This window comes from Oreochromis aureus, unplaced genomic scaffold (genome assembly GCF_013358895.1).
Source record: "Oreochromis aureus strain Israel breed Guangdong unplaced genomic scaffold, ZZ_aureus HiC_scaffold_85, whole genome shotgun sequence".
In the NCBI taxonomy this organism is placed as follows: domain Eukaryota; kingdom Metazoa; phylum Chordata; class Actinopteri; order Cichliformes; family Cichlidae; genus Oreochromis; species Oreochromis aureus.
Window position 1 is genome coordinate 1 of NW_024108983.1, and position 15525 is coordinate 15525.

General features: G+C 40.4%; 1 protein-coding gene across 2 annotated transcripts; it reads left to right on the forward strand.

Moving 5' to 3' along the window:
* Nucleotides 1–29: 29 nt before the first annotated feature.
* Nucleotides 30–9467, forward strand: LOC116321488 (isocitrate dehydrogenase [NADP] cytoplasmic). 2 transcript variants are annotated; one of them, XM_031741348.2, is made up of 9 exons: nt 30–174; nt 1036–1157; nt 3019–3310; nt 4449–4551; nt 6598–6775; nt 6868–7019; nt 7165–7305; nt 7412–7574; nt 8556–8649. In XM_031741348.2, the coding sequence occupies exons 2-9, from the start codon at nt 1036–1038 to the stop codon at nt 8647–8649; spliced, it is 1245 nt and encodes a 414-aa protein (XP_031597208.2). In that variant the 5' UTR covers nt 30–174. The 2 variants fall into 2 exon arrangements, with proteins under 2 accessions (XP_031597208.2, XP_039463805.1); XM_039607871.1 differs by lacking the exon at nt 30–174 and having other exon boundaries at nt 8556–9467.
* The last annotated feature ends 6058 nt before the right edge of the window (nt 9468–15525 follow it).

Genomic DNA, 15525 nt, shown 5'->3' on the forward strand with positions numbered 1-15525 from the left:
GGTTTATCTGATTGGCGTTAAACGTTTTCCGCTCTTCTCTGATTGGCCAAGACTCTTGCCAGTGAGCTCGCGGAATAGAAACCGGCACCTAGCAGCTAGATAGCCGTCTTCTCCGGCAGGTCATCGTTCAGTTTTCTCGTCTCTGGTTGTGTCGTGGACCTCGAACTCAATAAGGTAGGCGTTTGTAGCACTGAATTAAACAGCGCTTACTGCAGAACACAATGATGGCATCGTGCAGGAAAGAAAGAAATACTCGGCGGCTCCTTCTTCTTCTTCTTCTTTTTGTTGTTGTTGTGTTGCTATTGCAGGGATTAGCCATCATCTGTCCAAAAAAAGAAAAAGAAATAGGGGGGAAATGGTGACAAAGTTGAAGTAATGCGTTTTTCTGTTTGCGTTGCTATGAAATACACTTTTGTGTCGGCTGTTCTTTCAAATTAAATCGTGGGTAGCTAAAGCAAACGACATAGTGGCCATTCAGGCCTGATATCCTCAGCCAACACCTCCTTCCTGGTTTCATGTTTCAGATTTTTACCTTGTCCTGTTAGTGCTCTGCATTCCTTGTTTGCTTAACTCAAGTCGCGTCTTCTTTAAGTGAACTTTAGGCGAGATTATAGAATGAAATCTTTGAAAGTTGTGAAATCATCTGTTGTGAAACACCACCAATAAGGTGCGCATTAATGCAAACATTACACGTCTTTTCAACCGACATTATTAAAATAACAATGGTAATAACCAAAATAATAACCAAGAAGGTGATCCCCCCTTTTTGGCCACTGGGACAGCCTTATTATTTAAGAGGGTTATTATGGATTTACGCTGAGTCGCAGCTCTGGATACTTTAAGCATCTTGTGAATTAATTAATTCATAGTCTACAGACCTTTTTCCCCCTCTTGGGTATCAGCATCATCATTTGACAAATTGTTGTGTAATAATAATCTCTCTCCAGTCACTTCAGTAATCAGAATAAGTGTCAGAGTAACTGTCCTCTTCACGGTCATTCATTTGTTCTCTTCACGGTCATTCTATTGTGACAGATGTCTCCCAAGATCAAGGCTGGCTCTGTGGTGGAGATGCAGGGAGATGAAATGACTCGGGTCATCTGGGAGCTCATTAAGGAGAAACTCATCTTTCCGTACCTGGAGCTCGACCTGCACAGGTGAATACTACACTGTGTAAAGATCCCATTGTTCTAGCATCTCAGTGCACTCAGATCACTTACATTTAGCGATTTCTTTTTAAATATAGTTTTGTTTACATGACAGTGGTGCAGTGGTAAGTACTCCCAGCAGGGATAGTCTCAGTAAAACAGACTCAAAAAGGGAATTCCAGCAACACTTTCTGCATGCCTGGTACTTCTTGTTTGGCTTGAATTCTTGCTTTAATGCATCCCCCATCATTGACCTTTGCCCTGAAAATACATTCCCCCCCGACAGGTGTCTCATAGCTCAGCTGCAAAGCAGAATATACTAACTGCAGCTGCCATCTCAGAAAAAAAAATCACCATTACATTAAAAGCTGTTTACAAAAGTCTTGTAATCAAGAAGACAATGAGAAGTTTCAACAAGTATTATTAAATCTAATGCAGTGATGGGTGATATTGTAGATCAGAAATGTCCAAACAAAGTAATAACGGTAATTAGTAGTATAACATCCATTTGCGTCATCGGTTTCTTAATTTGACCTTCCTCTACTTATCTGTTTCATGGACTTTGCACTGTTGTTAACCATCCACAATAGTACAATGGTTAGAACTCCCACCACACAGTCAGGTGGTTCACTATGCTGGGCACGGAATTCTTGAAAGCACATAGTTTGGAACATGTGCAAAGTTTTCTGCAAAGATCCCAAAGAATGTGGAGAAAAGCAACATCACATCAAACCACTCAGGACAAAAATCTTTCATGTCTGCCTCTCCCCTCATCGGTTCATTCATGTGGCTTGGATTTTGAGTTGAGGGAGGAGGGAAGTAGGTAGGTAAAAGGTCAAGGCCACTTTCTTACAAAGCCAGCACACAAGATAATTGCCAAAGAGAAGTCTAAGGACACTGAGCTGGTTTTCAGCCCCTCCTCTAACTGTTTGTTAAAGCTGTGAGGTTCCTCAAGTATAACAAGCGGAGCAAACCGATCTAGTTATACTGGCAGAGTGCCCGCTTTCGTTGCACAACTGGTTCCTTTTTTTGCTTTCTTCGTGTTGCTTTGTTACAGTGGCAGTGCCTAAAAGAAAATGGAACAGGGGTTTAATAGAAGGTCTCCTTCATAAGAATGCTGTGTCAGGGCCTGCAGGCAAGAAAATTACCTTCAGAATGAAGTGCAAAAAGCTCTGGCAGCAGTTCAAATTATTCCATAATCAGATTCACTTTCACCACTCATTCAAGTCATTCATGTCCTTTGACACAGTTATTGTGTTCCACATCACAGCAGGTGTACTTTGACATTCTCCGCTTTGCTTTTCACTCAGCGAAATCAATAGCATAGTGTTCGGTAGTTAGTGCACCGGGGTCTGCTGCTAAGTTGTGCCATTATGTGTAAATACTTGTATTCGCTCATAGCATCGAGTGCCTCTGCTGCTGAGATTATCAATGTTCTCTGTGTGTGTTTGGTCCCTATCTTCATTCTTACTCTCATACTCTAATTCTTAGGAGCACACAAAAATTCTCAATTATAATTACTAATCAGTTATATTTACTAATCATTTGAGCCCTGTAGTAGTTACTACCACTAGCTCCTCAGTTTAGTGGTTTACACCTTACCCTAACAAGCAAAAAGAGGCAAAAACCCTTGGCAATGTGTGATGAAGGGCATCGGGTATAAAAGTTTACTAAGTCACACATGTGGAGCTGCGTCCTGGTGACACCTTGTGAAGGAGCAGCTAAAATGCTTAAAGTATTCTTTGCTTTTTGTACTAAAACTTTGAGGTTTTTATTGACAGTCTAGGTACATTTCCAAGACATTATAAATGTATGTATTAGCTTTCTCTCGGCACCATTAATCGTGTTCTCTTAATCTCCCCCTGCAAAGCTATGACCTTGGGATGGAGAACCGAGATGCAACTGACGACCGGGTGACAGTTGAGGCAGCAGAGGCAGTCCACCATTACAATGTGGGCATTAAGTGCGCCACCATCACGCCAGACGAGAAACGCGTGGAGGAGTTCAAGCTCAAGCAGATGTGGCGCTCACCCAACGGGACCATCCGTAACATCCTCGGGGGCACGGTGTTCAGGGAAGCCATCATATGTAAGAATATCCCCCGCCTGGTGTCCGGCTGGACCAAGCCCATCATCATCGGCAGACATGCCCATGGAGATCAGGTACCCTATCGGTCCCACTTACTGAAAACTTTTAAGTGTGCATGCTAAGGGAGGGATATATGGTATGTGAATCTCTAGTCAAGACTTTGCACATCTCATGTAAATTTTTCAAAGTCTCCAAAAAAATAAGATTGTAATTATAGAGAATTTCATTTCAACAGTATTTAACAATGCCAACCTACAAATCAATATGTGACACAAAGACACATTTTTCCATCTTTTAAGATGTAAAACTGCTCAGATTTTTGTAGTTTCATGTCGTGTATATTATTGTGTCAATAGGATGTTAAGGAAATGACTCAATGCCCTGTTCTAGAGTTAGTTTGCTGTAGAAGTCTGTTTATGCCCTACAGATTTATAGAGCGTCTGTGAAGGTAAGATGGCTCAGACAAATTAGCATTTAGAAGGAGGTAGGGAGGTGACAATGAAAGAAAGAGGTGATAAGAACAAAGAGTCAAGCCTGTAGGAAAGTGTCTCCAGACATCACATTCATTTGCAAAGCCACACGTTTATTCAAACCCTTGCATTAGAAGCAGGATGTGTATTCTACACCAAAGAGCAAAGAGTAGTGAGTCTGTCTTCATCTAGTTTTAGTGTGAAATAGTATTTTTATGGTTTATGTTTTGGCAAAGAAAAATAATGCCCTTAGTTTTCTAAAGTTTTCCAAATGAGGTTAAAATAAAATGTGTTTCAAACTAAAACTTCATCTTAATTATTGTTACGATTTCGGGGGCTGCCTGTAATTTTCTACCACACTTCTCTAACTGCTCTTTCCCTCCGTCAGCTGATGTATGAGCTCAGGGAATTGACAGTTATATCGGTCGTTGTGGGCTTGTTAGGAGCGACTTGGTCAATAATTAGGTTTCATCAGCTGTCCTTTGGACCAATGTTTACCACCTCAACAGCCACAGAAGTAAATCACAGGTTGGTTCATGGTGCATAGCCAAAGTCAACAGTTCCGCTTCCAGTTGGGTGACGCATCAGGTGGCTGCTGGTTACATAATATCTGTTAGATGTTAGAAACAACAATGCTGTACACTCTGACTAGTCCTCTTTAGGTGTTTATGACAGTCTTTCTTGCTGTTATTATATATGTTGGGGATTGTATCTTTTTTCTTACTCACTGTTCTCCCTACAGTACAAAGCCACAGACTTTGTGGTGCCTGGGCCTGGGAAAGTGGAGATGACCTACACACCCGCAAATGGAGAGCCTGTCAAATATCTGGTCCATGAGTTTGAGGGTGAGTAAGAAGCCAGTCCAATATACTGTTATATATATATTTCCAAACCATTTACCACATGTGAAAGATCTGATTGTTTAAAATAAATAAACAAACAAATATTCTATTGGATCTACTCTTTACTGTCTGCATCTTATCATCAAGCTTCTCTGTAGTATAAAACCAGATCTTGCATGTCCACCCCACAGAGTGTATATAAAACAAGGATTTAGAAGAGCTGACAGCTTGTTTCCTCCATATTTGTTTTCTAGTACAGTTTTAAAACTAGCAAGTTTGGTAGAAAATTTAAAAAGTCTGTTAGTACAATTAACCTTATATTGTATGGGTTTTATTGTGAAATACTGTGAAAGATAATATCTTTGTTCATGCTCTTGTAAGTATTGATATGTTCAGGTTTAACAACTGTAAAGCAAACACTGAATGAACTGAAATAAATTTTAAATGGAGGAGTAAGAGGTAACACTGGTTTCTTTTTTAGATTTTTCTAAGTTTGTCCAAGATTGTCTGCCTTTAAAGTCGATAATTCATGTGAATTTAGTCTGTCTGTATTAGAGATGGACCAATCCGATATTACGTATCGGTATCGGTCCGATACTGACCTAAATTACTGGATCGGATATCAGAGAGAAATAAAAAATGTAATCCGATCCGAAGTATCACAAAATCACCTCACAAAACGCGCGTAACCCAGCTCGGCGCATCGGAGCAGTATGTGTCACGTGATAGAGCGGCTGTTGTCTGCCAGACCTGTTGGCGGTCTGTTGGAGCATTTGGAGCCTCGCTACATGCTTCCTAAGGCATTTCATCTCGGCGAAAACTATCCCAGAAGAAAAAAGCAAGTGTGTAAGTTCATCCCTGAATGTTTGCATAGTATTTCCACGTTAAGCTTAACAACTGATATATTGAGCCACAGCTGAACTGGCCTTCGGAGTTCCATACTGAGGTGAAAAGGAAGCGATTTGTCCCGTACTTCAGCTAGAATTAAAAAAATAGACACAAAGCTGAAGTTATTCTGTCTTTGCTGCGTAGTTGCATCTACTTCTCTCATTCACTCCCCCTGCCTCTCCTGTTATTACTTCAAACATGAAACTGATCAGCGATAAGCTGATCGGCTTTTCTGCCGCAAGTCCCGTCTCTCTTGTTTGTTTTTGGCCCACTTTGCGCTAGAAAGAGGAGACCAGCAGATAAACAACAGCAATACGTTTAAGCGTGATAAGCTGTTGTTAGAATTTATTTAATATTACTTTCTACATCAGGATCTTTTTCTACGTAGCTGACGCTGGTAACTGTGCAGGGGCGGATCTAGCAAAGTTTAGCCAGGGGGGCCGATAGGGCATGAGCAGGGAAAAGGGGGGCACAAAGACATACTTTTCTTTCTTATTCTCATTTAAAATATCTAGCTTTTAATAAATAATTATCTGAATCTTACACCCAGAATTTTAATCTGATGTAAAATGTATAGAAGTCCATTACAGAAGTCTGCAGTTCTGTTGAAGAAAGATGTTGAATCTATTTAATTATTCTTGAAAAATAATTGATTTCTGTGCATTTTTTTTTTTTTTTCACACTGCATCAAATTAAAGTTGATTACATTGATTAAGCATCATGATGTGGAGGGTGGGGGGGGTGGTTCCCTATTTTCTTTTTAAATTTTTTTTTGCTGGGAGTTTTCAACCCTATTAGTTAGGTTGCTTACTCTTTAAAATACCAGAATAGGGAGGATGGAGTAGGTTTAAGTTTATTAGATTGATCAGTATTGCTGAACTATGAAAATTTTGGGTGCAGTGTATTTTTTGCACACAGGTATAACAGAATAGCTTTAGTGTTTTGTTTTGTTTTTTAACTTGAGTTTGAACTTATACAAAATGCAGCAAGATATTTAAAAAAAAAAAAAAAAAAGTTTTATTGATTAAAAAACACACTATATCGGATTCATATCGGTATCGGCCGATATCCAAATTTATGATATCGGTATCGGTATCGGACATAAAAAAGTGGTATCATGCCATCTCTAGTCTGTATGTCTATTTGTTTGTGTCTATCCAGGCACAGGTGGTGTGGCCTTGGGAATGTACAACACAGATAAGTCCATCAGGGATTTTGCTAATAGCTCTTTCCAGATTGCTCTGTCCAAAGGCTGGCCTCTATACCTCAGCACCAAGAACACCATCCTGAAGAAGTACGATGGACGCTTCAAAGACATCTTTCAGGAGATCTATGAGAAGTAAGGACAGCACATGCACACACAGCTTATGCAAACATTCTTGTATCAGACATGGGCCAGAACTGTGTTGTCCACCTTCTTGTGTGCTTCAGAGAGTATCGTGCTCAGTTTGAGTCCAAGGGCATCTGGTATGAGCACCGTCTCATTGATGACATGGTGGCCCAAGCCATGAAATCTGAGGGAGGCTTCATTTGGGCCTGCAAGAACTATGATGGAGATGTACAGTCTGACTCTGTGGCACAAGGTTGGTTTAAACAGGAGGTTCAGATCAGAAGTTATGTGAAAAACCATGCAGAAACTTAAATGATAAAAGCCTAAAAAATTGCAATGTACTGTAGACTAATGATATTCAGATGTTAATGTAGATTTTGGTTGTCCCTGTGTTTTAGGCTACGGCTCCCTGGGTATGATGACCAGTGTGCTTGTCTGTCCTGATGGTCGTACAGTAGAGTCAGAGGCTGCCCATGGCACAGTGACTCGACATTACAGACTACACCAGCAGGGAAAGGAAACCTCCACCAATCCTATTGGTAGGCTCGGATTGTGGAAAAGTGATCTATGTGATTTTATCTCTAAGGTTATCTCTAGGTTAGTTATCTAATGTATGCCCTTTCACTGTGTATCTGTTTCCCACAGCCTCCATCTTTGCCTGGACACGGGGCCTGCTTCACCGGGCAAAGCTTGATAACAATGCCGAGCTGCGAGTGTTCTCTGAGGCGCTGGAGGCTGTTTGCATCGAGACCATTGAGGCTGGTTTCATGACCAAAGATTTGGCTATCTGCATCAAAGGCCTTGCAAAGTTAGTCATATGCACTGTGCATTCATATAAGGATATTGTGCTGTTAGATTAGTGTGTAATTAGATCTTACAATACATTCTTGATACAGTCTCAGAACTTAGAAATAATCTATTAAAAATACATAAGAGTGGGCACCAGTTTATGGAAGCCACCACATACAGTAACCGGAAAGGACAGCTCCAGTTTGAAATGTACCTGATTGGGACATCCGTAAATTAAAGTTTAATTCAATCAGGTCTTAAATATGTTTGAGCTCTTTTCAATGTAGAGCAGTTATGCTTTTTCTTTCCTATTGTGTTCTGCTAAATATAAAATATTACAATGGTGGATGTTCAAAATTGTCTTTGACACACTCCAGAAACTAAGCATGCAGAAAGAACAAAACAAAGGAAAAAAACCCTTAATGTAGTAAATATTAGTTTCATATATTTTACCTCTTACTATGATTTACTCACCATTGTCCTTTTTCCCATGTAACATAATCATAAGTATTGGGTATTAATCAACCAAGTTTCATGTGACAGTAGATGTAACAGCTCCCAACCTCTTAAGTATTGTTTGGCATTTCAAAAATGAGCTTGTTGAATAATTACAGTGAATTTTTACTAATAGTACAGAAAGATGCAGACATATGCTTACATTTATAGAGCCCAACTGTGGCAAAGTGTATGCTCACATAAGCCCTTACAGCAGCTCAGTATGTCTGTAATAGTAAAAAAATTTTCAACACCTTTCCTCGTCTTGGAAACAGTGACCACACATTTATTCATGAGAAATGGGCCTTAGATTTGATGGCATGAAGGAGCACTAAGTTATTGCAGTCAAAACTTATTTTGACTACAGTGAACTTGACTTAACAGAGCTTAATAAATGCAGCCTGAATATTTGTCAAAATTAGTCATATTCGGTGATCTCTGAACTTTTGCAATACTTTAATGATGACAGTCATCTGTTTTCTGACCTTCTCTACTCTGTTTGCAGTGTGAAACGTGCTGACTACTTGAACACCTTTGAGTTCCTGGACAAATTGGCAGAGAACCTGAAGATCAAGTTGGCAAGCCAGCCCAAGCTGTGATTTCATCTCCCAGCCTTCAAAGCAGTTTAACACAGACACATATGCATTCAGACACATGCTCACCCACAGAAACACCTACACAGTTACTGGAATTTTGGGCCCCACCACCCCATGGAAAGGGAAGAGTGCACTCAGAATTCCAGAATTGAATCAAAGTCAGTCATCAGCCAGAGAGGGTCAGTCAAGAACGATGCCTTGTCCAGAAGAAAGCAGAATGGAGGCTTCTGATCACAACCTTGGATTGCTACAAGATAAAATTATGCTTGTGACAGTGACGCTGGGCCGTGACCTGATATCTCAGTTCCCTTGTTTACCCTAATTGCACTCAGTTCCCCTGAAGACATCTGTACCATGCAGGGGGACAGTATTGGTCTGAAAGGGCCTCTGGACCTTCACTGCCTTATACATTTTGTCATCTGTTAATTCTCTTCATCTCTTTCACCTTGTAACTTTTTAACAATACCTCAGGCAAGAGTTTATGAAATAGTGCCAGAAAAACAGAGCAATGTCAGGCTGTACATAACTAATGAAAGCTCTCTGCACTGCAGGAGAGTGACAATGCATTCCGTGAAGGTTTTACACTAACTGTACTATAATACACAGAGTTTATGATTTGAAAACAAATGGTATTAAAGTACAATACTTGCTTTTAATTTCAGAATGTTTAATTGTCAGTTTTTAAAGAGCTGTATTTATTTTTCCTCCTTTCTTTGTGTGTACATGTTTATGTGCTCCTCAATTTAGACCCAGTATATTAGATTATTAGATCTTGCCACAAAAAAAAACACATTAAAACTGTTAATTTGCTATAAACATTACACTTATTCATTCGTGATTTGATAACTCATAATAAATGAGTTTTTCAGTTATTGAGTTTTGGATTTTATATTTAACCCATAGGTGCAAAGTCTATACTGACATACACAAACTGCAGACAGTATGTAGTGTGCACCAAAAGTGGCATAAACAAAACAGAGTATACTGTAGTATCAAGTAAAAGGTGGTGGTCATTGACTGTTATCACAAACAAAATGTTCCCTTATTTGAACCTCTACAAGTTACACAGACTAGTCAGTAAATAGCTACACATATCAACTTACAATCACAGTGACACACAGTTGCTGTCACTTATTTATAAGTAACCTACTGCAAGATGATTTCTGTAGCATGTATTTAGCTGCTCTGAAGTTCACAAGTTTATTGAAATGCATTTCTTTACATCTTTAGAATTGATATTTAAATGGCAGCCCATTATATCCACTTCTGCAGTGATTCGTTCGGTGGCATGTGTATACATGGAAAGCCTCAAGTCAGGCAGAACAGCAGCAGGTGCAGCAAGACCTCTTTGCACACCAGAAAAGCCAGCAGGGACAATACATATCTGATTGTCAGAAATAGCAATTCAATTGAATTCAGTTTTATATATATATATATAGTGCCAAATCACAGCAACCGTTGTCTCAAGGTGCTTTATATTGTAAGGTAAAGACCCTAATACAAAGATATGATCATATGATCCCCTATGAGCAAGTTCCTTTGCAACAGTGGGAAGGAAAAACCTCCAGCAGAAGCAGGCTCAGGGAGGGCGGCCAACTGCTGGGAGACAAAAGAAAGAAAGACTGTGGAAGAGATGGTATAAGGACTGTGTTATATCGCGCTTTGCTACTCTGCAAAGCACTCTCCACAACTTGCCTTATTCCAGAGGTTCCCAAAGTGTGGGGCCCGCCCCTAGGGGGGAGCAGAGCCATTGCAGGGGGCGCGGTATGAAAAAAAAATAAAAAAGAATGCTTGGACACTGCTAGCATAATGGACAGATTTTGACGGGGCTCCCACACAAACGCAAAGCAGGAGAGGAAGCATCGCCAAATATGTTTCTAATCCAACTTCCTTCCAAGCCAAAGACTAGAAAATATGGTGAAGCATATCTTCCTTTGGCTTCACCTGCACAAGTGCCGAGGTAGGTCTCCCCTGCAAAATTAGTTTTCCTGCGTCGGGATCACGCGCTGGGCTCTCCAAATCACGGACAAACAGTATCCAACAATGTTGATTTTAGTTCACAAACACTTGTTGTAATGACTAACTACTCCTGACATTTTGGACATGTTAGCTCTTTATGCAGTAAAGTTACAGCGGGATAGAAATAACATCAGGCTGATCCTTCCGTAATTTGTTCCCCCCGGTTCAAATCACGGACAAACAGTATCCCACAGCTGTTTTTGTTTTTGAACCCATTTTGCACAGAGAGGCATTTTTTGAAAAATGTATTGACAGCAATGTTGAATATTATTACACAGGGGAAAAAAACAACTATATGTAAAATAAATACACCGTGACGCCGCTGCCTTTCTAAATGGAGGGACAGTAACTGCGTGTGTATATGTAAGCGTGTAAAACCTGAAGATAGTCAGATTAACAGTAACAGTATTTTGTCTCTATCTGCCATTCTGCAATTCACCTCATGTAAACAATAACGTGGCGCACAGTGTGACGTGAAAAGAGGCACATACTTTTTGTAGTTGCGTGACGAACTCTGTAATCCTCGTCCACACGTAAACGCAAAAAGGAGTTTTAAATAATCTCCGTTTTCGGTGAATCGCAACGCAATCGAAACGAAAAGCCCAAACGCATAGAAACAGCTGAGTTTTCAAAAATACCCGTGTAGGTGTGGACGTAGCGTAAAAGAGTTAGTAGTATATTTTATTACTACCTGTAATTTATTGCCGTTTACTTGTATTTGCTTAATCGTTTACTAAATTTTTGAGGTGTCAAATAAACCGCAATGGAGCAAAATATGGGTGTGTGTTTAGAGGATGTGTTTGGGGGGGGGGGCGAACATTTTTCTTGTAAAACAAAGGGGGGCCTGGCAAAAAAAGTTTGGGAACCACTGCCTTATTCACTCACTCACAGGTCACTCATAGGGGACCTGCTCTACTACCGAGCTACAGCCAAGACAGCCAAAGAAAGACTAATTATTAAATCTAGAGTCATGTATAAACACATAGTGAGTGAAAAGGTGAATGACGAACAAAGATCATGGGAAGCCCCCAGCAGCCTAGACCTATTGCAGCATAACAGGATTCAGGGTCACCTGATCCAACCCTAACTGTGAGTTTTGTCAAAAAGGATTTAAAAAATGGTAGCGAGGATTACAGAACAACTTGCAGATGCAGGCCAGCAGCAGTATGCAGGATTGTTGATAGATTACATTTTCATATATCAAATAAAAAATAACAGAGCACAACCTTGTGGCTCGGTTAGCTTTAGCAGCAAATTGTCTGATGCTTGAGAGAATTTCATCCCTACTTGATTTGAACAGCAGATGGAGCTGCTGCATAAAACCTGTTTTCAAACTCAGCCCTGATTTTTGAACTGTGACATGCAATTACTTTATCGATGTCAACAGAAAGAGGAATGACTCCACCAATGATGCCACTAACCCAAACCCTCTCTTCCATTCAGCAGCATTATCCTCAGCACTGTGTTTCAAGGATAAACATTTAGCTTTGATTCAACAGACTGAATGGAGACGCTTGTTTAGTGATGGGAAAAAGGAAGCTGAAAACAAGGACATCACTGATTGGATTTCAGTTTTTCAGTCTGTCTGTTCTCTGTATCAGTAAAGCATTAATGTCCAAGCTCTCCCTTGTTTTTCATATAAACAGGGACAGATTCTAATTAGTTAATTAGTTATGTGATCCAGAGTAATTAGAACCTGTAATGATAAAGAAATGATGAAACATTCTAATTTTCAAAAAAGGAATAACCATTGTGACTTCAATCCCACAACCACCTCACTGTCTACCTCTGATTCATCATGTCCCTGTAATTGCGACAGAAGGGCTTTGGAGCTTCCTCTAAGACTCTTTTCACTTTACCCTTTTCCATGTACTCTCCTGGTTCTTCATCTTCACAGAGGAATTTAGCAAGTGTTATTCTATCAGGTACCCTGGAAAGAATTTGGTCCATTAGTTCTTTCATTCTACCACTTCCCTTGGGCCTTGCCTACTTTTTAAAATCTTCATTCATCTGTTCACTGCATTCTCTCTGTTAAAGGATTTTCACTTATGTAACTGAATGTAAAATCACTCCCTCCTCATTTGTGCGATCTTTTACTTTTTACAAATGCACATTTCTTGCTGACCTTAAGGTCAACTCTAAAGGCAGCAGAGCCTCCCAGAATATGACAGCTCTGCCAGAGATGCTGGCAGTACTCTTTACAGAGGAGGAAGCAAGGGGCAGCGAGCTCTCCCACAATCATCACACTATTGCATAAGATGCCCTCCAACCCACAACCAAGACACTTCATATCCTCAGATGCAACATGAATATTGTAACTATTAGTTAGCCAAACAACAAAGAACCATTTACTGTCATTAGGGTTCCACACCTGCTAAATCAACTTTAACCTCTAGTTGTACTTTCCTGTTTAGAGGCAAAGTCACCCTCTACAATGTAGGCAACAGAAAAAAAGAGATATATTTTTTGTTTTACTTTTTTTTCTTCAGATTCAAGATGAGTATAATTCGAATTTTTTATTTAAAAAAGTTAGACTAAAGTTTGTATTCCTATGTATATTATTTTATGATTATGTAAATATAGCACAAGATTCAGTTAGCTTAGCACAAAAATACAAACATCTTGCAGAGAACTCTTTATTTTTTTACTCTGAGTACATTTCAGACCCTGTACTAATTACTTTTACTTGAGTAAAGAAGTTAAATCAGTACTTCCACTTTTACCGGATTTTTTTTTTTTTTTTTTTTTGCCTGTCCTGCCCTGTTCAGCACTGTAGCAATCAGAATTATTGTCTGAATGCCAAGAAAAATGCCCAAAAAGATTTACTTTCCCTAGCGGAGCTTTTGCTGTACTGGTACACTTAATTGTCATAGTTTATTTGCTCTTTATTATTATTATTTTTTATTTTAGAACTTATAACTTCATTTATTGTCATTGTACAGTTTTCACTGATTCTGATTGTAAGTTGATTGTAATTCTGATTGGAAGTTATTACAATCAGAAAGGACAGGACTCGGGAACAGGAAAGAGAAAATAAGAAGGAAAGAGAAGTTGGGAAGAAACAGATGGAGAAGGAAAGAAAAATAGAGGATAAGAGGAATAGAAAGAAAAGTCACTGAAAATCTGCTTCCCCACCTGCTGAGAAAAGTAACAAGCAAAAAGAAAACAGCATATTAGGGAAAATACAGCAACTCCTGGCTGTAGCTCAGGAGGTAGAGCAGGTCACCTACTGATCGGAAGGCTGCTGTTTCGATCTCTGGCTCCTCCAGTCTGCATGCCAAGTATCCTTTGGCAAGATACTAACCCCAAGTTGCTCTCTGATGCATCCATCGGAGTGTGAATGTGTGTGAATGTTGTTAGAAAAGCACTCAGTTTAGAGTCAGTGCTTGGGAGCCCGTTCTCCCAACGGAGAGAACGGACACATGATTGGGTAAATGTGGCATGTTGTATACGCTGTTGTAGCGCTTTAAGTACTCCAGGAGAGTAGAAAAGCGCTATATAAAAATTAGTCCATTTACCATTACATAGGTAACAGTAAATAATAAATACTGAATCTTACTGAACAGCACACAAGACCGACAACGCATGATAGGTTTAGAGGCAGCAGCCAACCAAGATAGTGTGTGTCTGTGTGTACCTGTGTGTGTGAGAGGACTAGTATTCATGAGGTTTCTCCATGTAAGTGTCTAATAGTAGATCTGGGGAGCCATAGCCCTGCCCCCCAGGACATGAAGAAAGCATGGAGGAAATCCAGGCCCCGGATATGTAGAGGCCCCCCAGCCCCGGACACTGAGAACCACCAATGCACCGACGGCTAAGGGCAACAGCCACTGGCAGGCAGTGTGGTGAGGGGAGATAGGCCCCACAACTAGGGGGGCCTGAGATGTTTCCAGAGAGGTGGAGTATAAGACCTGTCCTGACACATAGACATAGACAAACAGGCACACACACAGACACAAGCATGCATTCCCACCATCATGCATATATTATAGTAGCTCATTAACTACTGGCATATTAGCTAATCAGCCTACAAGAATGACTGTTGACCTACAAATGGAGAAGGGTCTGGCTGCAGCCACTGGGGAGCGCCATAGTGCAACCTCCACAGTAACCGGTGTTGCGAAATCAGTTTTTACCCCGGTTCTTTATTCGTCGAGGGATCCAGAAACGGCACCGGAACTCAGTAGTTATTTTTACAAAATCTTTATTCATCTTCATTTAAGCATGCACTTCTAGAAGGGAAGACGAGGCCGGTGTCCCTCTGAAACAATCTTCACCCCTTTGTTAGTTCCAGGCAGCTTTATAGAGGCGACCCCATCATAAATCCCCCATGGTGTGCTGGAAACTCCGTATGTCTGTGTGTGTATGCACGAGCACGTGAGTGCCTGTGTGTGCGCGTACCCGCGTGTCTATGTGAGTGCACGTGAGTGAGTGTCCATGTGGATGTGTGAGTGTAACAGTTAAAACACTGTGGATGTGTCTCTTCCTAGGGGCCATAAAAACCATCTCCCTTCCAGACCACAGTTATCAAGTTACATGTTGAGACCCCCACACAGGTATCCTCTGGGGAATTTCCACTCAGCATTAACTCCTCTTTGTCTTACTTTCACAGTTCAACTGGGGAGGGTCTCCTAAGATCTACTCCTAAGTTCATGACACAGTCAGGCCTTTATTTATATCCAGGGCAGTGTCAGTGTCTCTACCATAATTCTACATTCTATCTTAACACATTTCTAAACTCTAAAACAAACTACACATTCCTACATGTCTAAACTCTAAAATAAGCTAAACATTTCTACACCGGAAACACGTGACCTCCACAGTAGCCGAAAACACGTGACCTCCACAGTAGCCAGAGAC

Coding starts and splice junctions, on each gene's coding strand:
- LOC116321488 (XM_031741348.2), top strand. CDS start 1,036: ATGTCTCCCAAGATCAAGGCTGGCTCTGTGGTGGAGATGCAGGGAGAT. Junction 4,552..6,597: donor TCTGGTCCATGAGTTTGAGG/GTGAGTAAGAAG, acceptor GTGTCTATCCAG/GCACAGGTGGTGTGGCCTTG. Junction 6,776..6,867: donor TTTCAGGAGATCTATGAGAA/GTAAGGACAGCA, acceptor TGTGTGCTTCAG/AGAGTATCGTGCTCAGTTTG.